This window comes from Populus nigra, chromosome 1 (genome assembly GCF_951802175.1).
Source record: "Populus nigra chromosome 1, ddPopNigr1.1, whole genome shotgun sequence".
Taxonomy (NCBI): domain Eukaryota; kingdom Viridiplantae; phylum Streptophyta; class Magnoliopsida; order Malpighiales; family Salicaceae; genus Populus; species Populus nigra.
Genome location: NC_084852.1, coordinates 34,805,660 through 34,828,117, shown reverse-complemented (window position 1 = coordinate 34,828,117; position 22,458 = coordinate 34,805,660). Strand labels below are relative to the sequence as shown.

The 22,458-nt window shown below is 30.8% G+C and overlaps 2 protein-coding genes across 2 annotated transcripts; one reads left to right on the top strand and one right to left on the bottom strand.

The window, feature by feature from the left end:
* Window positions 1-1,554: 1,554 nt before the first annotated feature.
* LOC133672350 (uncharacterized) lies at window positions 1,555-6,135 on the top strand. Its single transcript, XM_062092740.1, has 7 exons — window positions 1,555-2,020; window positions 2,647-2,782; window positions 3,023-3,104; window positions 3,962-4,137; window positions 4,821-4,958; window positions 5,044-5,183; window positions 5,598-6,135. The coding sequence occupies exons 1-7, from the start codon at window positions 1,903-1,905 to the stop codon at window positions 5,858-5,860; spliced, it is 1,053 nt and encodes a 350-aa protein (XP_061948724.1). The 5' UTR covers window positions 1,555-1,902; the 3' UTR covers window positions 5,861-6,135.
* Window positions 6,136-10,840: 4,705 nt separating this feature from the next.
* On the bottom strand, window positions 10,841-16,314 carry LOC133685213 (protein ANTI-SILENCING 1-like). The gene is made up of 6 exons (XM_062106887.1): window positions 16,221-16,314; window positions 14,518-14,918; window positions 13,978-14,146; window positions 13,079-13,240; window positions 12,747-12,985; window positions 10,841-11,166 (listed from the first exon to the last, which is right to left on the bottom strand). The coding sequence occupies exons 2-6, from the start codon at window positions 14,869-14,871 to the stop codon at window positions 11,164-11,166; spliced, it is 927 nt and encodes a 308-aa protein (XP_061962871.1). The 5' UTR covers window positions 14,872-14,918; window positions 16,221-16,314; the 3' UTR covers window positions 10,841-11,163.
* Window positions 16,315-22,458: the final 6,144 nt, after the last annotated feature.

The following is a 22,458-nucleotide window of genomic DNA, read 5'->3' as shown; positions in this document are numbered from 1 at the left end:
TTTAATATTTTATTTATTTTGACTTGGATTATGTGGTTTGTTTTTTAATACTTACGTGTTCATTATAATTTTAAACAAACATTTTAATATTTGATTAGTGTTTAATTTTACAGATTTTTTTGTCGTATAATTAAAAAATAATAATTTTTTAAAAAAAATAAAGTTTAGTCCATCACCTGACTGTATTCTATAGTTAAATATATCAAAAAAGTTTAAATTCATTCAAGGTTCAAGTTGTGAGTTTAGAGGGATTGACCGCAAAACTCAAATTGATAAAATATTTCTCCATCTCAAGAACAGTTTATAGAATTGCAAGCCAATATTCTTCTATCAACCAAATGGCAAGGCTTTTTGAACAAAATCTTAAGAACATTGTAGACAATTAATCAGCAATATCAATTGCATGGGACAACCAAAGAGCCTCGAGATTTTTCATTCATCCACTGCGAAATCTCCGAGCTCCAATTAAACCATCAGTACCAACATCCCACCTCGCTCTCTCTTTCTTTAACCAGTACGCTCAATGGCTTCAGTAAAATTTATCTAAACAAAAAACAGTTCAAGGCTTTTTCATCCCTCTGATGAGATTGAGAATTCACTCTTTCTGGGGGCTACAGTCCACAACGCCCGCATGTACTTGGGATTACTTGGCTCCCTGTTCGCGGCCGTGATTTTACCAGAGTTTTAATAAAACAAATTTATTATGTTTTTAAATTATTTTAATATATTTTAAATAAAAAAATACTTTAAAAAACAATCTATAATCACAATAATTCAATAATTCAATAGATACAGCTAACCCCAGCCCAGATAAGCTGAAAAACTCCCAAGCTACTAGTAGGACTGGATTTTGGTTCTTCGGTCAACCTAAAATTCTTCAAGAAATGGGCTTTCTCAACTTAGCCTAAGAACTCGAAGCTAACGTAGATTAACTCAATGGAACCCATTTCTTTGTAATTAATATAATTAAACTCTGTATAGGTTAACCATGACTATTTCTATGTAATTAAAGGTAATAAAAAAAATGCTTTTCATCATCATCTTCATCATCATTTCTTAATTTATTTTTGAATCTAAAACATTCTTAAAATTTGATATATTTTTCATAAAAGTGTAGAGTGATAATTGTTATTGAATATAACATCTAAATTCTTTATGCTAACATTGGACATGTTTTTTTTAATTTATTAAATATCATTCTATGCTCCATTTTTTAATTAAAGAATCATTTGATAATTCTTTTCAAATGATTTTTTTAAAATAAAAATCTCTTTTTAAAAAAATCCTCAGCTAAAAAGACTAGATTATATATTTTCTTATAAATTATGCATTGCTTGTAATCTTGATGACGTGATAATGATAGTGTTATCTGCATTACAAATTTTGCTGACATGAATATAGTGTTGAGTGTGGGTTAAATAGGAGATAGTAGGAATAATAGGGGGTTGAGTTTATATTTCCAAGAGAAGCAGAGCCTTAATGCAAAAGGACCAAAAGGAAAACGAAAAAGAAAGGGGGAAATCAACCCTATAAATCCACTCCCTATCCAGTTCAAGTGTTCTGCGATTAGCCCTCACATAGTAGTAGTTCTCTATCTTTTTTTTTATTATTTTCATTTGATTTTTGTTTCTTTTTTAATATATCACTAAAACTCTGTTTCATAGAAAACAATTTATATAGCCTTAACAAGAGTAAATCATAGCTTTAGCCAGCAACATTCCCTGCAATATAGAGAGAAAAGGAGATTAATTCTGACGTCAAACTTTGTTGTGTAGTTTAAATAGGTGAATTGGGTTTTGTATCAGTGCTTTTTTTTGTCTATGTAATTCTCTCTCGTTTTGGGTTCTTGGAATTCTTGATCCATTAGGGTTTTTTTGGGGTTTGTTGTTGCTGAGGGGCAAAATGGACAAGAAGAAGGTGGCTGTGCCATTAGTGTGCCATGGACATTCACGTCCTGTTGTGGATTTGTTTTACAGTCCTGTCACCCCTGATGGCTTCTTTCTCATTAGTGCTAGCAAGGGTATGCCTGCTCTCTCTTTATTTTTCTTAAGGTTTGCTATTGTTTTAAGCAGTGAATTTTATCCATTTTCATTTGGGTATCTGTTGTTAACTGTGATTTTGGATTCCGTTAAGCAATTGGGTTTCCATTGAATAGTCATTGGTCATTAAGGTTGTTACTTCATTTCTGTTACTTATGCCATTGAAATTTGAATTGTTCTTACATTCATCTGATTTAGTTGAAAGCTTGGTCTAGGTTTTGTTGACTGCTGTAAGATGTGAATTTGATACTGATTTAATTGTATTTTAGATAGTCAATCAGTGATCTTTTTGTTATTGTAGATTGGGAATCGAGGTTTCAACATTGATCATTGTTATTTCTCCTATTTACTATGGCAACAAAGAATCAAATAGTCGTTATGTTTATCCCTTGTTCCACCACTTCTTCTAAATGCAAGATAACCTCAAAGGACTGTGGATCATTTTATTGTCTCTTTGTGCTAATGTGAATGTAGTGATGAAATTACTGAACTAGGATTTGCATAATGATTGATTCTTCATTTGTTAACTGAAAATTGGGGTTGAACCTCTATTCATTGAGACCTTGTAATTCCTCACTTCAAAATAACACTATCCTTTGAAATTCAGATTCGAGTCCCATGTTGAGAAATGGGGAGACTGGTGATTGGATTGGAACCTTTGAAGGGCACAAAGGTGCAGTGTGGAGTTGCTGCCTGGACACTAATGCTTTGCGTGCAGCATCTGGCTCCGCTGATTTTTCTGCGTATGTTATTTAAGTTCCTTCCTTTTATGTTTTGAAATTCATGAATATATATTGACTTATGTATTCCTTTCCAAGTGACCTGTATACTTCCTTATTTAGGCAATTTTCTTTTAAGACACCTCTCTCTTTCTCTCATGTTTGTGCACATGGTGGCAAGTGGAAAGATGCGAAATGATCAACATATCATAAATTCAATCAATTTAGAGAGGTTCTATAATATGTCTGGTATATTGTTTGCAGGAAATTGTGGGACGCATTGACAGGGGATGAATTACAGTCTTTTGAGCATAAGCATATTGTTCGAGCATGCGCATTTTCAGAGGTAGAATTGAATTTTGCTTCTATTCTATTACTTCTTTATTTTCTTGAGCCTGATTTGTTTTGTTTATTTCTAATGTTTCATTATTGAAGGCATTGTTTTGTCAATAGTACAAGAAGGGAACATTTTTATCAGTCTTTAAATGTCCAAGTTGTCATAGTCTTCACATTTAATGACAGAGTGACATGCTATTCAATGTAAGAGGAGTCAACATGCAATTGATCCATCAAAAGGAGATGCTTAAACCAAATTCCAAATGATTGTAGCAATTTAACGATGCTGTTTTCTGATATTTGTTTGAAAGTGCCTTCAAAAGTTTCAACATTGTCTCAATTGCTGTTAAAATTATTCAATTAAGCTGATTGTTTATACATTTACCAAGTTTGTATTCTCAGCGGAGTATTGAATTGGGTTTCTTGCCTGACATTATGGGCCTGGTCCTTGTTCTGGTTGTGTTTCCTTTTTGTTCTTTCTGTATTTTGGTGCACCTAAGTTCTAAGACATGTTAGTTTGAGATAGATTATAAGTTGGTAGCTTCAGTTGTAGTGTCTTTCAATTAACTTGTATGTAACCTTTGATTTTTGCTGTTGGATCTCCTTTCCTTCATTTGTATCACTTCCATTTGATTTTGCTTTCTATATCCACCGTTTGATTTTTCCTTTCTAGAAATATATTATTTGGTTCTGGATTTGTATAATCTGATTCCTTTGTATTATTTGCATTATTATGCAATCATTTAGGTGAGTTTAAACATTAATAATAATAAAAAAAAAATCTGAGTGAAAATATGTATCTGTTTCTATGGCATTCTCCTTTGTTTCTGCTGTACGCATCCAATATCTAAGTTGTCCTTTGTGCAGGATACTCACCTTCTACTTACTGGTGGATTTGAGAAAATTCTTCGTATATTTGACTTGAATCGTCCAGATGCACCGCCAAGAGAAGTTGACAATTCACCAGGTTCAATCAGAACTGTTGCGTGGCTTCACAGTGATCAGACCATATTAAGTTCTTGTGCTGATATTGGTGGTGTGAGGTATGGACAGTAATAAATGATCAAGCCTGATCCCATGTGATGTCGTATAATTATTTGCTTTCATTTGTGGCTGCTCTTTGTTGTTTGATTGGTTGAACCAGGGTAATTTGTGCTGTTATATTTGAGATTCTAGTTCATAATGAACTATCAATATGCGGTGTGTGTCATTAAGCTTAGTGCTTTTTAAAGATATGGGATATGTGAACACAAGCTTGTCACATACTTACAGACAGGTACTTGTAATAGTTATCTGATTTTGGTTTTTGTTTTTGTTTTTGTTTTTTAACAAGAAAACTTTTATGAAAGTTGCTGTTGGTTTCTTTACATTATTTGGTTCAATTTAGAGCCATGTGGACATATACTCTTAAAAAATAAGATGATAAAAAAAATAGGAGAAATTTTTGGGGTTATGTGAACTGAACTTAATTTGATGTGCTTTATTTATTTATTGGTACAGAAATCCCTCTTCTACTTTATTGTTATCATCATGGAAGGAAAAGCAGTTAATTAATTGTCTTTGTTTTCACCTTGAGTGGTTAATTGGAAAGTGTGTTCAAGAAGGGCTATATATATATATATTGGTAGCCCTTCTTGATTGATAGATGTATTATTGGTACTGAAGTCTTTCCTCGACTCATCATTGTATTGTTGTTCTCCTTCTAATTTGATTGCTGACTCTATAGGTTATGGGACATACGAAGTGGCAAAATTGTTCAAACACTTGAAACAAAGTCACCTGTAACAAGTGCTGAAGTGAGTCAGGATGGTCGTTATATAACTACTGCTGACGGATCTACGGTTAAATTTTGGGATGCAAATCAGTAAGTTGTGGTTTGGATTCTTCCTTTTGCACCTTGGTTATTTCATAGGAATTGCCTTGTAACATTTCTCATTTTTGTTTTCCAGTTTTGGATTGGTGAAAAGCTATGACATGCCATGCAATGTGGAATCAGCTTCATTGGAACCAAAATTTGGTAATAAGTTTGTTGCTGGAGGAGAAGACATGTGGATCCACGTGTTTGATTTCCATACTGGAGAACAGATTGGTATGTGTAACTGCTCCAACTTTTTTTTTTTTTTTGAAGAAACAAGTTCAACATCTAAACACAAAAAGTTGGTTTGAATCTCTGTGCTGTATATTCTTGTTGAATGGGAAATTTAGATTTCAGAAACGACTTCCATGAAACTTTTATGTCAAAATTGTTTGTTAATTTATGTTTTTGAGGTGCAACGTAATGCAGTTTTTCTACCAGAATATCTGTTGTTAGCTAATGCCTTGACCTGCATGTTCTTTTACCAGTCTTCAACCAGACGAGAAAATGATGGACCTGAGCTGAATATATGATTAGTAGTACTGTTGGTTGATGGCCCATATATGGCCACGAATTCTTCAGAGAAACTTCGCTGATGTTCTAAGTTTCAGTTATAACCATCATCTTGCTCGTGCTCTCTATATGCAGGATGCAACAAGGGTCACCATGGTCCTGTTCATTGCGTACGATTCTCACCTGGAGGGGAGTCTTATGCATCAGGATCCGAAGATGGAACCATCAGAATATGGCAGCTCAGCCCAGCAAGTCATGATGAGAATGATTCTCTTCCTGGGAATGGACCAACTGGGAAAGTGAAGGTTGCAGCTGATGATGTTGCTCAAAAGATCGAGGTCTTGCATATCAGCAAAGAAGGAAAAACTGCTGAGAAGGATAAGGCAACCGATGCCTGACTTGGGCTTCATATTGTTTCACCTGTTCTTGTTTTGTCTCTACTTGGCAAGTGGACGCTACTTCTTTTGCATTTGCTCTGCCGTGGAAATAAAATGGTCATGAAAAAAAAACACAGAAAAGGAAAAATCTGTTTTGTATGTTCATCGCTGTTTCTGCCTTGTTGGAAAATCCATCTTTCGAACTGAGCCACCTTTATAGTTTTAATGATGTAGAACTTTAAGAAAATGACGATAGTACGGTTGCTAATTACAATAGATTTTTGTTAGCTTGATTATCTAATTCGTACATGCTTATTCTGCACTGGCAATGAGGCGTTCCGCATAACTTTTGTATGGAAGTAGTTTTTTCTTGAAAAAATATGAAATTGTTTTTTTTTTTAATAAATGTATTGATGTTAAAAATAAATAAATTTTAAAAATATTTTTTTAATATGTTTTTAATAAAAAAAATATTTTGAAAAGTAATGTACAACAATCTTAAACACTTTTTATGTATGCCACACGTTATCTTTATTACTAGTTAGTTAGGTATAGTTTGGATAATTTTTTTAAATGTAAAAATATAAATATGTTGGTATAGATAACTTGTTTTTTTTACTTCAAGAAAAAAATGCAAATGTGAATGTGAAATAAAAAAAAAGTTGTTAATGTCATATAAATCTCAAATTACTTTTAACTAATATAAAAATAGGATTGTTGCCAGTATGTATGATTTTTAATTGTTTTTAATTGAAAAGTAAGATGTATGAACAAATAAACTAAAAGAAAATTGTTAATGTCAATCAAATTCTAAAATAAAAAAAAATGATAAAATCATTCACATAAAAGTAAAATATAGATAAATATGACATTTAACCCCAACTTTTCATACACTTTTTTTTGTCTTAAATGTTACTACACCTTTTTTTTGTCTTAAATGTTACTTTTTTTTTACCAACAACAAATAATTTTTATTTTCATAAACACATCATGAAAATAAAAAATAAAATACAAAAATTATAAATAAATTAGAATAATCTCTTTAAAAAATTAAATACGTACAAAATAATTAAAAAACCCGCAATTTTAAAAAAATGAAATACACAATCTAAGAAATGATAAAAAAGAGTATCAATTTAAATATAAATAAAAAAAATTTAATTCAAATAAAAAACACATAAAAATATATCAATTAAACAATAAAACAAAATTAAAAAGAAAAATAAGTTCAAACATTGTCAAGCCTAGCAAGTCAGGTTTGTGCTCACGAGCCTTTAATTTTTTTGTTTGCAAATAGAACGGACAACATGTTATTTGTCCCTAATTTTTTCAAAAAAAAAAGGAGGAGGCAATGCATCATAGACCTTTCCAGTTTTCAACCACCGAACCGGAAAATCAGACATAGTGTTTTTTATTCAAAAATATAATTTGTAAATTAAAAAAACCTAAAAAATCATATAAAAACACAAATCCAAACTGAAAACAAAATCCTCTCTCAAGTTTGATCTCTTTTTGTTATTTTAGGATTAAGACAATAATAACACCTAAGAGAGTTGAATAAGGTGTTTCACTAATACTAACAAATAATACAATTTAATTCAATTTAACATAATAAACATGATTAACCAACAATATAATTAAAGTGTTTAAAGTTAAAAAGTATAGGGAGAGAAATTGCAAACTCATTTTAACGTGGTTTGACAAACCTATATCCACTATTCAAGTGCCAAAATGTAATTGAGTATTGTATTCTTTTAATAATCTAAGCTTAAGAGTACAATGTTCTTAACGAATTCACATCAAGCTTTTTTTCACTACTTGAAGAAAAACTCTTCTTAGAGATTTTTATCCACTTGGAGATATACATTCTCTAAGATTTTTTTTCACTTGAAAATATGTCATCTTCAAGATTTTTCTTTGATGATATTCCCTCACCAATATCAAGAGTTTTTACCTAACTCTTATAAGTTTACAATTGTGGTTTTTGTTTACAACAAAAGCTCTCTAAGTGAGTGGATAATACAATTAAAGTTTGTATATTTATAACTCATTTAATAGCATTTATGATATTTGAAGGTGTTTAAGTGTTGTGAACATGAAAATAAATATTCTAGTACTAGAATATAAAGGTTAAAATTAGCACAACTTCATATATGAAAGAATTGATGATTTCTAGTTTGTTTTTCACTTGAAATAATTTTTATATCATATATGTCTATTATCCTCTATTATTTATGCAATTAAGAGTACTATTTATAAGTTTACAAAAAAAACTAGCTGTCTGTAGTCGTTGGAATGACATTAACAGTTGAAGCGGTCGACTAGTTTCATCTAGAATTTCAAATTTTGACAGTTTAAACCTGGTGAATTCTTTGAATTGATTAATCAATCTTATATACATGCAGAGTGAAGTGTGTGAGTTCATTTCAATTGTTCTATCAAGATAAGATAAAGGATTTACACACTGCACTCAAATGAATACTTAATTTTAGGTCTTCACTTGCTTTCGTTCGTAGACTTCATTCCATTTTGCTTATCGATATATTCTTTAAATAAACTTGTTTAAATTTATTCTATACAAAACAATATTAGTCAATTTTTTATTTAGTTGTTATTGTTAAAATATATAAGAATATGAATATGTGACCCAAAGATCAATATGTTTTTCAATAATTTTAAGAGAAAAACATCTTAATGAAACCACATCCATCAAATAAAACCCATTGACACCAAAACTATTGTTTTCGTGGTCAAAATCGATGTCAACTAAGTTATTCTTTCTCTATTATTAGAGTATGGCGACTCTCTATATCTTCTCTCAAGCCAGAGACTAAAATATTCTATTATTTAGAAAGTAAAAGAACCAAAGTGAACTTTTCGCTTTAATTTTGAAATTATCACTAATTTCCTTTATTTTTTTTTGCTTCGGTCCTTTGTATTTGAATTTTTCTCTTCCTCAACAACTTTGCTTAAATTGGCCACCAATTTAGGCCTATAAGGGCGAAATAAAAAAAAAGTTAAGGCACAAAAAAAAAAAAAACATTGTAGCAATATGTTTTGATCTACCATGAATGTTGGAATAGTGTTTTCGCCACATGTTTTTAGAGTTTTCTTTAGTATTTATATATTTAAAAGAGGAGAGACATTTATTTGATTAATAAAATAACTTTTGTGACTTGGAAGTTTCTGAACATGAAAAAGAAGATCAATTGAAATTTATCAAGTCTACACAACTGTGATGAGATATGAACTAAACATTATTATTTATATTAAATAGATAAAGATGAACGCTAGTTGCTGACCATCCAATTTAGAATGTTATTTATATGGTAATTAATGAATGAATTTTTTTATTACAACTAATTATTAATTAAGAAAAACTAAGGTGGTTGCGCTCATGCTTAGTAGTTGTCTTGTGTTTCTAAAAAGTCTCTCCGACCAATTGATCTAAGCTCACATAGCAAGCATTTCCTACTTTTTAGGACTACCCCAACAACAACCATTTCTCATTGTTTTGGACTGCTTGAATTGTAATTCCTGTTAATTTTTAAAGTTTTTTTTATTTTTAAAAAATATCAGTATATCAAAATAATTTAAAAACACCTAAAACATATTATTTTAAAATAAAAAAATTAAATTATTTTAAAAACATTTTTAAAACGGAAAAAAACAAGAAAAAGGAAAGGAAATAAAGTCCAACCTGTCTTCTAGGCCCTAAACGAAATAGACATCTCGTCCAAGCATGAAAATTCTTGAGCTATCAAAGCTGAGAAGGTGCTTATGTATCGATTTCTTCAGACTTCGAAGTCGTTTCATTATGATCACATTTAGATTGGAGTTTAAACTATCTGATGCAACTTTTTTTCAACTTCCATTGATTTTCCAGTGAATGCGAGGTTATCAGTGGGGTATGTTAAAAACGCAGTAGTTGTAAATGACACAAGCAGCTCTTTGCAAATAGCTGAAGGCAAGTTTTGATGATGCTTTCTTGCATAACAATGTGCCCAGGTACCCAAGGACTAGCTCTTTTCAGTTGAATCAATGACTCGCTATTGTGCCAAATAAAGCAATTATATCTAATTTAATTAGCTCTGTGAGAATTTTTCAGTTTGAAGATGCAGAAATTATCACAAACAATACATTAGTCATCAACGATGCAAACAGCTCTCAGGAGGCAGTAGTTAGGGGCAAGTTTAAAGATCAGAAAATTTCAGCTAGTTATGCATGAAGGACTACTGATGATTGAGCTTTGTATATAACGAGTTGCAAAGTCAAGGAAGTTCATATTATTATCATTTATCAAGCCTAGCTAACAAATTTGTTCCTGAATTTTGAATATGTCAGAAATAATAAGAAACTGATCAATGATTCAGGCAGCAACAGGCAAACACAGTCGATGGTAAGTAAGTAGAGTGCTGCATGCTTGATACCAGTCAAAAAAACCTGTGTCTTCAACTTCTGATGCTACAGGGAGATGAATTATATCTAGATACAGCAATGAAGAATATAATGTTACATTATAAAACATGATTCTAAGCACTTGACAATATTGGACTCCATTAGATGCAGGATGGCAAATCTACACACCAGGTGCGCTCTCTCTTAAAATACTCTACACACTCCAGCTCCAAGAGTAGAATAAATTTGGAACTTGCATGCAATGAATCCCATTAGAAGCTCAAAGACTAGCAAAAAATTCGTTTGCACAGGTATTATTTATGGCAATAATTAAAACATGTAATAGATGTAATTAAAAATGCATGTAACTGGAGTGTGTGTGTGTGTGTGTGTGTGTGTGTGTGTGTTTAACTTCAGCAGCTTTCCTTACCAACAAAAAACATGCAAGTTCATATTGGAGATATTCTTTAACCTTCAAAATAGAAAGCTGATTTATCTAAATACTTGCAGTGAAGCTAAAATATATCGAAATCCCAAGGGTGGACACTTCATCGTTGAAGAGGGCCTGGCCTAAAATCATATATTCTAGGAAACACTTGGGCAAAAGCTAAATAGAGTTCTTTTAATCAGGCAAACAAAAAAAAAATGGGGAGCAGAATAATAGGAAAATCTTCTGTTATTTGCACATTTTATGTACGGGTGCATGCCTATCTGTCCACCACAATTCCCAAAATCACTTGTGTATGCCAATGTATCCACCAGAATTCACAAAAACAAAAGACAAGTTCCTGCAAAAGCAATAGCATCCACAGCGAAATCAGATTATCAACTGAGCAAAGTCTCACTCATGGACTTGATGCTTCCAGATGTCACTTGTTACATTTCTTCTTCAGCTGGTTTCTGATTTCTTCTAATTCCTTCCCTTGTCACTGCAGGAATGGAACCGGTAATAAAATTAATTTCAATAAAAAACAACTGAATAGGAGAAGCAAAAGGAATTTCTAGAGCAGAAGCAAGACAAAATGACAAAATTATGGGATTTCTGGTAGCACAAACGCACAAGCAAGGCCACAAGAAGTATATGTGATTCATCACCTAAGACAACTAGGAGGAACTGGATTTTTCTTCTAAAACAAAACAAAGAAAAGAAGAAAGCCTTGCCGGGTGGTTTTAATACAGTAAAGACATAAATCATTCATATACACTTGATATCGATCGAATTGCTCAAGCTATCACATCCATATAGATTAAAATCACATCTAAAAAGAAGGGTTATCAAAACATTCAACTCTTTTTTTTTTGTTGCAATTGACAATGAATTGACAAGAAACCGAAAGGAAACCTGCTCTCACTCAATTGCTTCTACGCTACAAATAAGCAAGGCTCAAGGCTAATTTGTTAAGATAGCAAATTAATTCAAGCCTATTCTTAAAACTCACCTTATAAAGGAGCCGAATTAGAGATTTCAACTCATTTAGGCTCATAAGCTAGCTTACTAGCTAAGCTAGGTTTAAATTCTTTAGTTGGAATATTTATAATGTCATGAAAATTCACAATAATAGGAAACAAAATAAGTCCATGCCTAAAGTTTTTATATTTTTTATTATAAACAATTTTTATTTCAAGGATTGTACTAATCGGGGATTCAGCCCATGCTGGATGCTAGTGCCCCAGATTTACTTTTCTCGCCCCAGACCTCAAAAGTATAGTGCTATAAATAAGTGAAGGTAAACTAGTAAAATTTAAGCTAGTCAAGCTTGAGCTTCATGTATTTGGCTCCTTATAGACAGGAGTCAGGCTTGAACCTTGCTAAAACTTAACAAGCAGAATGAAGCTCGAATCTGCTCAGCTAATTTGCAAACCTAATAACTTCCACTTGTTTATAACAGCCAACCTTTGGGTTTATCATGTCACCTGTGTTATAATATATTTTTCCTGTTTTTTGTGTTTTTTTTTTTTTTTACCTAAACTTCTTTGATCAAATAATTCCCTTTCATCTTTTTATCATTTGAAGTTTTTTTTATCAAATTTCTCACTGCCATTGCTATTGCAAATTCTTTCCAAGTGAACATGAAGAATTAAGGATGCTTCAAAACTAAAAAAGTCCAAACTTACCTGTCAAACAAAAGATTATGTCTACATATCAACACTCTTTTCATCAATGTTTTTGGTCAATAAAGTCTTTTTATGATTCATCTAACAGCCCTGCCTAAGATTTGATGTTACAGGGACAAAAGTGTTGTTTCTGAAGCCTATGAGACAAATGGGGGGTACCTAAAACTCTGACTAGTTTGTAATCATCCCTGATAGAGAAGTTCAGAAATATTTTATTTAGAATGGCGCAAATGTTTATAGGAAAGGAAAATATGTTATTTTTCTTCTTTTTTTTAGTGGATTGAAAAACCAAAGCATATTGACTTCTCAATAACATCCTAATATACCAAAGAAACTTCACAGGGTAATGGTCGCGACTCCCGAGAAAGGAGTAAAAAACTTAGTGAGGACTTACAGAATCCAGGTTTCGAGTACCCTGCACAGATTTGTTGACAGTTTTTACACCACTATCTTGTCGAAATCCAAAACCTACTTCATCAGAAATTTGGCATGCCTTTTCACCCAGAAGCTTTCTTCTCTTATAAGGATGGGTACATGATGCATTTGGAGGCCAGGGATCCTCGGAGAACTTCGATTTGTAGGGCTTGTTTGAAAAGTGTTGCTTGTCATCCATATTTGTATGAGTCTTGGATTCTGGACAATCAGAAATGAGAAATTTCACCCACTAACTTGAATTTTTTATTTAAACAAAAAAGGAAATGCATTTAAAAGCACATTGGATATCACCTTTAACCACTGGGCTGCTGCGTCCATACTTGCCATCCTTTACTGCATGACGATTCATTTTTTCCAAAACTATTGATTTTCCAGTCAATTCTTTTACTTTTGGCTCGAGAGTTCCAGGATTGCCGAGCATCTGATTTCTTCTTTTATTGAAATAAAGCTCCACTGCACGTGTTCAAAATTTATGAGAGAACAGGTTGTTGTAAATGTGCATCGATAATTCACCAAACAACGATCACTTTGTTGCAAGAAATATGGATCAGAAAGAACTTCACAGACACCTCACACCGGTCTTCAGTTTCTAGTATAGAGAAGATTCAGAATCCAACATCATATAAATTTGCTCATGCCAACAATAAAAAGATTTAAAAAATTGGTCCGATACAATATGGAAAATTGATTTACAGAATAGAAAAGATCAATACCAGTATTGTTGAAGGGGAAAAAAAAAAACAAGGGGTGCCACATGTTTATGAGGGGACCAAAGAAATCATTTACAAAACAAAGAGACAACAGAATCTAGTATGGCATCATCGTTAACAGATACTTCCATGAACAAGCACTGTAGTTCTAAACCAACTATCCAATAACTAAATACAAGCCTACCTCTCCCTATTGACTCTAGAAACCACATCCTCTTCAGACATTTAGATCCAAATTATATAGATTTAACACTAAGCAAGGAATAAAAGGAATTCAAAAGATGGGAAGGGATACCCCGTCATACAACCTGGCCAAATCTTTTACGAGAAGTATGCATAACCAACTTATCCATCCATTAAAGACAAAGCTGTCCTGCTTGGATGCTAATTTATGAGGAAATGGAAAGCAAAATATGGCACTACTCTTCATTGTCAATTTGAAGAAGAACACCACTGTACATGAAATAACAGTAGCCCAACCTTTAAATCCACAGATCTGATCTGCAAAGCTCTCAGATATTCTGCATGTTCCAACATCAAAAGAACGGTAAAAAATGTAGTCAGCCATTTCCAACTGTTGTTCAGATGCTTGAGGATTTCTCTGGTCATTTGATGCACAAACAACATTACATTTCCCAACAATTGATTCCTGAAAAGAGCAAAACATTGAGACAGAAATCATTTTATATAAATTTGGACATGGCGATGAGAATCATCATTTTACTGTAAAACCCAATGTGGACTATAATTAGGCAAATACCATCATTTTTAATCAGCAATACAGAAGCTTCTTCATGCCATTATTAAGCATGGAATTATATGATCTCTTCCTGCTAATTAAGTTCACAATCGTGTAAAAGTCCCTTAAAGATGATTTTGCACAAAAAAGAAAATTACCATTCTATGGTTTTAGATTACACAATATTAGAGCAAAACATTATAAAAAAATTCAATTACATTGGCACAGCTAACTAACTCGGAAGAAAATACAAATTGATAGTGATTGAGAGTCTGATTTACCACAAGATTAACATTGCTAAGGCCTTTACCCTTGCCAGAAGCCAAAAATAACTCATTCCTGTTTGGCTTATAATCTCCCAAGAAATTGCGTATGTCCTTGGGAGAAAAGAACCACACTGCCCTCACCATCCTTTCATGGGCTGCAGTCTCAAAGATTTGCACAAGTTTACCAATATTAGTCCCGGAGTCACCTTCACGGTAAAAGCATACACAATCGTGAAGACAGTATTTAACTCCATCATATGTAAATGACTCATAAAACTGTATCTCTTTGTTCAACCGCCCAACTCCCCTCTTAGTACCCCACTTGAATATCTGATTCTCTAATCCATTTTCCTTCTTGAGATGCGACATAGCGTATTTATTTCCCGCTAGCAACACTCAGCCCCTTATTTATGAAACTGCCAATGCAAAAATGGTAAAACCAAATGAATCATACTTTGTCAAGAGCAGCGATACATCTCACATGAACAGAAACCTCTACCAGGTTAAAATAACAATGAATGGGCAGAAATGAAGCGCATAACAATGTTAAGGCAACAAAAGTCGAAACTCTATAACCAGTGTATTTAAACAGTAATTCCTTCGTAAGAACAACATGTTTCAATCAGGTTCTTCTTTTCATCTCGGTACTATTTCTATGATAACAAAGCAAGAAAACAGAACATGTTTTTGCAAGGACTTGCTAGCTTACTGATGCTCTAACTTTCAATTAAGCTTCTTGCAATAAAGAAATGCCTTTAGAAATACTCCTTGAACAGCCAAGCATTTCACATTTATAGTTTTAGAAGAATTCATATGGCCAGTAAAAGTTGGGGATAATTCCAGTTGCCGCGCCAAAAGCGAAAGAATAAGGCCCATGACCCTTAAGTAAAGGCGCCACTAGCAAGAAGTATGCACCAACATGAAAGCTAAACTGGAGGAATTCCAAACACATATAACCATTATCATGCAAAAATAAGCACCCCTCTTAAACTGAATTTCTATCACTCACCCAAACACACACACACACACACACACAGAGACAGAGAGAGGGAGCTAGATTTACCCTTTAAACCAAAAACCCTGAAATTAGGCAAAAATAACCATATGGGCTCAAAGTTCCAAACCTAAAGGAAAATAAAACTGATCATCAGGAGAGAAAAATGGCACAGAGGAAGTATGACGGGCAGCAAGTGGAATAAACTAAAACGAGTGCACACAACCCAGAAGGACAAAAACAAAACCCAATAAATCCGCAAATAACGCCATGAGAGAGAGAACATTAAGAAAAAAAAGTGTTGAGGAAAACCAAACGTCAAAGCCGTTATCAAATTTCAAAAAAAAAAAAAAACAGAGAGAAAAGGGGTATTTCACACCAACCAAAAACAAGTTAAAAAATAAAACACAAATAAAAAGGGAAGAGGGGTTTTCAAAACCAAAACCTATTCTACAACCATGAAAGGAGCTCGAGCGAACGAGAGAAGAAGGGGTGCCAAACGCTAATCGGTAGAAAGGAAAAGAAATGAAAGAACCAAGTTTTCAGAAACCAAAACACAGCTTTAAAATGTACCCAAACCAAAAGAATGGCATATTTTAAAATGTATACAGAGAGAGAGAGAGAGAGAGAGCACTAGCTAAGACCAAAGAAAAGGCAGACAAGGTATACCATAAATATCAGAGAGAGAAACGGAGCTAGGCAAGCTTGAGATAAACATGCTTACTCTCTAAAAGAGTTGATTAAGAAAGCAATGATTTGCAGCAGGTTGGCGTGAGCAGAGCTTACAGCTATAGTAGCATGGGAAGGAGGGAAACCAGCACAACAGGACCCGAGAAAGAAATAAAATACCTTGAAAGAACACTGGTTACAATGAAAATACGTATAATATAGCTCTGCTAATGTGCGCTTTATGCGTATGGAAAATAGCGAAGTGGATCACTTACCGTGCGGTGGTGGTGTGTACTTCTGCTGCTGCTTACACAGTGACAAGAAAGGATGGCTGATGGAGCGGTATTACTGCAGCAGAACCATTTCGTCGAAACGGAGAATACCACCACCACGCGTACGTGCTATCAACTTTTCTTTTCTCTTATATATATATATATATATATATATATTATTAAAAAATATTAAAAATTTAATCATAAACAATTTATTTTTTGAAATGATTTTTCTCCCATAAAAATTATTATATAAAAAAACTAAATAAAATGAGAAAGCATTTTAGCTTTTCTTGCATAACACTATAAATTCTATAGCATTTTTTTTCATATTTTTTTATAATTTTTTTTTAAATTATTTTTATTGATTTTATTTTTTAATATTAAAATGACTGAAAATTTAACTTTATAATTTTTTTTTAATTTGTCTTTCTACGAGATTAGTGTAATTTACGAGTTTGTTGAGGTAATTCAGGTTGCCCTAATTTATGGATGTGGTATGTTTTTTTTTAAATGAACTTGATTTTTTTATACTTTATTTTTTTCTTATATTGTTAAAAAAAATAGTTTTAGAAAAAACTATGTTATTAAACTTTATGAAGTAACAAAAATTAAAAGATATGGAGGAAATCATTATTCATGCAACACCCATTACACTATGGATTACAATAGTAATCCACAATGTTTTGTCATTTTTTTTTTGAATTTTTATTGTGATTTTTTTTCAAATCTATTTTTGTCAATTTCATCTTTTAAAATTAAAATTGTTAAAAAATTAGTTTCATAATTTATTTCTTTTTATTTTGCCTTTATACGAGGTTAGCATGATTTACGGGTTTATTAAGGTAACTCAGGTTGTCCGATTTATAAGTTTAGAGGGTTGTTTTTTTTTCTTTTTTTAATTGAACTTAATTTTTTTTATAGTTGTTTTTTTTCTCATATAGTTAAAAAAAATAATTTTAGAGAAAAGTCATTATTAAACTTCATAAAATAACAAAAATTAAAAGGTGTGAGAAATCATTGTTCACTCATATATATTACATTTTAAATGACAATAGTAGTCCATAGTGTTTTGTTTTCTTTATTTTTTCTTTATATTTTTGAATTTTTTATAATTTTTTTTCAAATTTATTTTTTTCGATTTTATCTTTTAATATTGAGATGGTTAAGAATTTGGCTTCATAATTTATTTATTTTTATTTTACCTTTCTATAAGGTTAGCATGATTTATGAGTTTGTCAGAGTAACCCAGGTTGCCTTGGTTTATGAGTTTAATAGGGTGTTTTTTTTTAATTGAATTTCACATTTTTATTATCTATTTTTTTCTTATATAGTTATAAAAAAAATTTCAAAAACAAAGTTATGTTATTAAACTTTATAAAGTCCATGGACCTATTTACATGTTTGGTTGGTTAACTTGGTTCACGGGTCTTACAAGTTTAACTTTTTTTAAAAAAAAAAATCATCCTTAGATATTAAATTAATTGTGAATTTAGTTTCTTAATAAATTAAAAAAAATTAAAAAAAATAAATTAAAAAACCAAATTATAATCTCAATGCAGTCCACAACTGAGTTCACAAGTTTAGCGTACTAGTCCGGCTTACCTAATTCACAAATTTGATAAGTTTATTAACTAATAGGATATTTTTTTTTCTGTTTTTGGTCTTTTAATTGTTTTTAATTTATTATTTTTTGATTTCATCATTTAATATTGGATTAATTGAGAAATGGACTGCATTATTGATTTTTGTTTGCTTTATAGGGATAATTGTCTCAAATAAGTATTTAATCTGTTATTATCTCAATATTTTTTAAAAAATATCATCTTCAAGTTTTTTGAAAAGCTAGGTAATGTTTTTACAATCATCAAGGTTGTATTTAGACCTATGAAATTAATCGATTTAAGTCGAGTCAACTCTCACACTGTTTTTAATTAAAAACTCGAGTTAGATAAAGAGATGAGTTGGAAGGTTTTAAAATTAACTCACTTGGTCAGGTTTAATAATACTATTAAAAAAAATTCTCTATGCTCTTAATATTTTTTTACATTTAAAAAAAATGATCTAACTCACGGCGAAGCACGAGCCAATTTTTTAATTTTTTATATTTTAACCCTCCTCAACCAGTCTCTGGCAATTTCCTGTGAGTTCTAGTATGTTCTCCTCAACTAATAGATATATATATATATATATATATATATATATATATATATATATATATTTTTCATCCATCATTCTTTCGATTTTTTTATTTATTTATCTTTCTTTTTTTTAATTTTTTGTTTATGCAAGGCCTAAAAAATAGGTAACAACGGTATGTTAAATATTTTGGAAGCATGTTGATCAATTTGATATTTTTAATTCAAATTCATAGTTCATACAAGTATGTTTTGACATATATATATTAAAAATATCAAGTTTTGAATCAAAATAGCATGAATATGCTTGTTGTTTAGCTTTGGTGGTTTTGAGCTTTGAAACTTCATTTATCTTATTGATAATTTGATGTTATTTGTTAGTTTTTTAGATTCAATAATGCTTGAAATTGATAATGTGGTTTATGAGGACCATAAGAAGTGTGTTTCGAGGCCTAGAATGCCATTTCTGGGGTTTGACAGTGTTGGGTATATCTGGGTATTTTTTAGGGTTCTAAGGCAGTGTTCTTCGTATTTTTGGGAAGAACATTGTCCTAACTCCATGATTTGGATCAATTTTGGTTTAATTCTTTGCACTAAACTATTCGAACAACTTTATTAGTAAATAATCTAGGGTTAATCTGCATCAATAATAAGTTTTTGTGGGTTTAATCTTAAGATTTTAGTTTTGAAACGAAACTCATTTTAACATAATCGTGTTGATTACTTGATAATCGAAGTGAATAGACGCTAGATTAGGCCTTGCATGATTTCCAATATATCTATGTCTTTGTTTTGATTATATTCGGTCTGATTTGGGATCTATGTTGTTAGGTTCACCTTGGATGTTCTTCATATTCTTGAGTTATTCTTAATTTTTTTTCTGATTTGTTTTTAGTCAAAGATTTTTGTGTTTTTATGTTTTTTTTAATTTAATTTGTTTTAAGTTTTAGTTTAGTTTTCAGGTCAAATCAATGTATTTAGTTTGATTTATGGTCAGACCAAAGATTTCTAGTCAACCCAGTCGAGTTAAAATTAGGTCAAAGGATAAGACCCTGTTTGGCTGATAATGTTTCTGCAAAAAGTTTTTTTGGTTTAAGGGTATGTTTGATAAATATCACCAAAGTCTATTTTGACAGTTTTAGTTTTTTTAAAAATGGGTTTTTGACAAACAAACATAGCCTTGTAGAAAAAAAAATTGATTTTTGCTTGTTGCATACACCCAATCCTTATAAAAATTGCATTTTATTTATAAAAATGAGGGAAAATGTTTTTTAGCATTATTTTTAGAAATTTTTTGTGCTTTTTTCTTGAAATTTATAATAAGTTTGTAAAATCCCTTAAGGATTTAGTCAATATTTCAGTAACCTTAAAAATTTTAATTCTTGAAAATTAATATTCAATATTTGATATAAACGTTGGACCTGCTAGTAGGCTGGTATTTAAGTACCAAGAGTTAACAAGAAAAATCTCAAAATTATTTTGGATATTGACCAATTTTAATTAGGAGTATTTTTCACCATAATATATGAGTTGTGGAAAATACTTTCGCCTTTCAGGATAAATTAAACTCTGTCAGAGCACTTACTTGGATTTTTCCTCTTAGAATTTACCTGAGCATATGAGCCTATACTAAATTTAAAATGTCAGATTTATTCATCAGTGTAAATATTCGTTCTGAACAATAAACGGACTATTGATTAGGAACCTATCAACACCTTTAAACTATATCTAAACCACACAATATAACTTACCTCAGGTAAGATGCGCTAGGGGTACTAATACATTTCTTACCCATAACTAATCCATTATTTTGGAATTTTAGATAAGACCAGTCCATTCGTGTCTCATAATGACCATAAACCAAATAATTAGGTGGCGACTCATTGATCTCGACGCCGCAATACAATAGGCATGCACGCGATACTTTTTTAATTTTTTGTTGCTTTTTATTTTTATATTTTTTTATTTGAAAAGAAAATGATAATGTTAGGAGAAACCTAAAATTAGATTATGACAAATGGTATGATTGACGAAGATATGATAATAATAATTGTGTCATCTTCAAAAAATAGATATAGAAAGCATAGAAAACTGGTCATATTTGCTTATTAAAAAAGATGATGAAATTGGATAATGACCTCATTTATCATACGATTATACCTAAAGGGGAAGGGGGATAAAGCTAAAAAGATCAAGCAATGAAATCTGAAGACCTTTATGCCTAGAATACTCACTATCAATGAAAGATAAAAAAAATAGCCATAATAAAGTCATTCAAACTTGGATGAGGATAATAAATAAAGATCCACGACAAGTTTTTAATTGTAATCTTTTATATATAAAAAGGAAAATAATATGTTGATTGAAGAACCCATCAAGTGATCAACAACAACAAATAAGTATTAATGGGACTTGAATCGATAAACGATCTCATCAATAATTTTAATTATTTGTTCTTAAGTCACAAATAAGAAATTGTTTTGTTATACACTAATAAGAAATTAACTAATTCACTTGTTCTCATCAACATATCTAAATATTGTTGTTCCATTTTATCTATTTTGAAACAATAAATTTAAATAACTTACTAAATTTATTGTTTAAGAAAACTGATGCCAATAATTTTAATTATTTAATTTTTATTTAATAAATTTTTATTTCATTTTTAAAATTAATTGGTTCATTAATTTTTTATTTTTATAAAATAAAATATATGAAGAAGATTTATCGAAGTCCACGAGATTGAAGGGTATTTTCATATATATATATATATATATATATATATATATATATATATAAGGGTATGAGTAGTTGGAGACAAATGTTTGGATAAGTTTCGTCCCATGGATGGGTATAGGCATATCATATAAGGGTAATCGGAACAATAACATTAATTGAATACTAATATCATTAGAAAATAACAAATCACTTATATTATAAAGAAAATAATATATTAGAATATATCAATATACAATATATATATATATATATATATATATATATATATATATAATTGTATTAATTTGATATATTAGTGCATATAATACTTCGATTTAGATAATATTACTAGAAAATACAGTATAACATGTTATATTATTAATAATTATGTATTTTAAATCATATGAATTATTTTATAAAAATAGGATACCATAGAAAAAGAAAATATTTTCAATATTAAGTTTGTTGCTTTTATCTAAATATTCTGCAAAGAACAACAAATGTTTCATACATACAAGTTCTTCTATTTTTTTTTAAAAAAAAGAGGAGCTAATAGCTCAAAGTACATTATTTTTCAATTTATTTTATATGATTTGGCAAAACACCAAAAACTAGTTTCCAACTCATATTTTCCATAAGACAACTGAAAGTAATTCATCTTTTTGAAAATCATTTTCCTTAGAATTCACTACGAAATTTTCTTATTTTTGCCCTCTACATCTTTAAACTTCTACCAGATCCAACCTAAATTTCTTTGAAAAATACAATTCATACAAACAAACTAAAATTTTACATGAACTGACAAGCAAATTGGAGAACTCACATTATTTAGATGATTGCGTTCAGCATGAACAACATTGCTCGAAACCTATTCCAATCCCTCTCCCGCATTAAAAATTAAGCTCCAGTTTCCACCGTTAGAGACTAAATTATAACTATCTTACCACACATAATACTCCCGAAAATTAAACTCCATTGACTGATCCTAATCAATGGGACTTCAATTGGCCTCAAATCAATTCACATCAATGGAAATACTATAATCAAAACAACTTTTGGACAGATAATGAATCAGGTTTAATAAGCTTCATGCCTATAATCACTGGCAAAAGATTTTCCATCAATGCTGCCTAGCACAAGAGTCCAATATCCATGCATATTAAGA

Coding starts and splice junctions, on each gene's coding strand:
- LOC133672350 (XM_062092740.1), top strand. CDS start 1,903: ATGGACAAGAAGAAGGTGGCTGTGCCATTAGTGTGCCATGGACATTCA. Junction 2,021..2,646: donor TCTCATTAGTGCTAGCAAGG/GTATGCCTGCTC, acceptor TTTGAAATTCAG/ATTCGAGTCCCATGTTGAGA. Junction 5,184..5,597: donor CCATACTGGAGAACAGATTG/GTATGTGTAACT, acceptor CTCTATATGCAG/GATGCAACAAGGGTCACCAT.
- LOC133685213 (XM_062106887.1), bottom strand. CDS start 14,871: ATGTCGCATCTCAAGAAGGAAAATGGATTAGAGAATCAGATATTCAAG. Junction 14,147..14,517: donor TTAGCAATGTTAATCTTGTG/GTAAATCAGACT, acceptor TGCTCTTTTCAG/GAATCAATTGTTGGGAAATG. Junction 12,986..13,078: donor CAGCAGCCCAGTGGTTAAAG/GTGATATCCAAT, acceptor CTGATTGTCCAG/AATCCAAGACTCATACAAAT.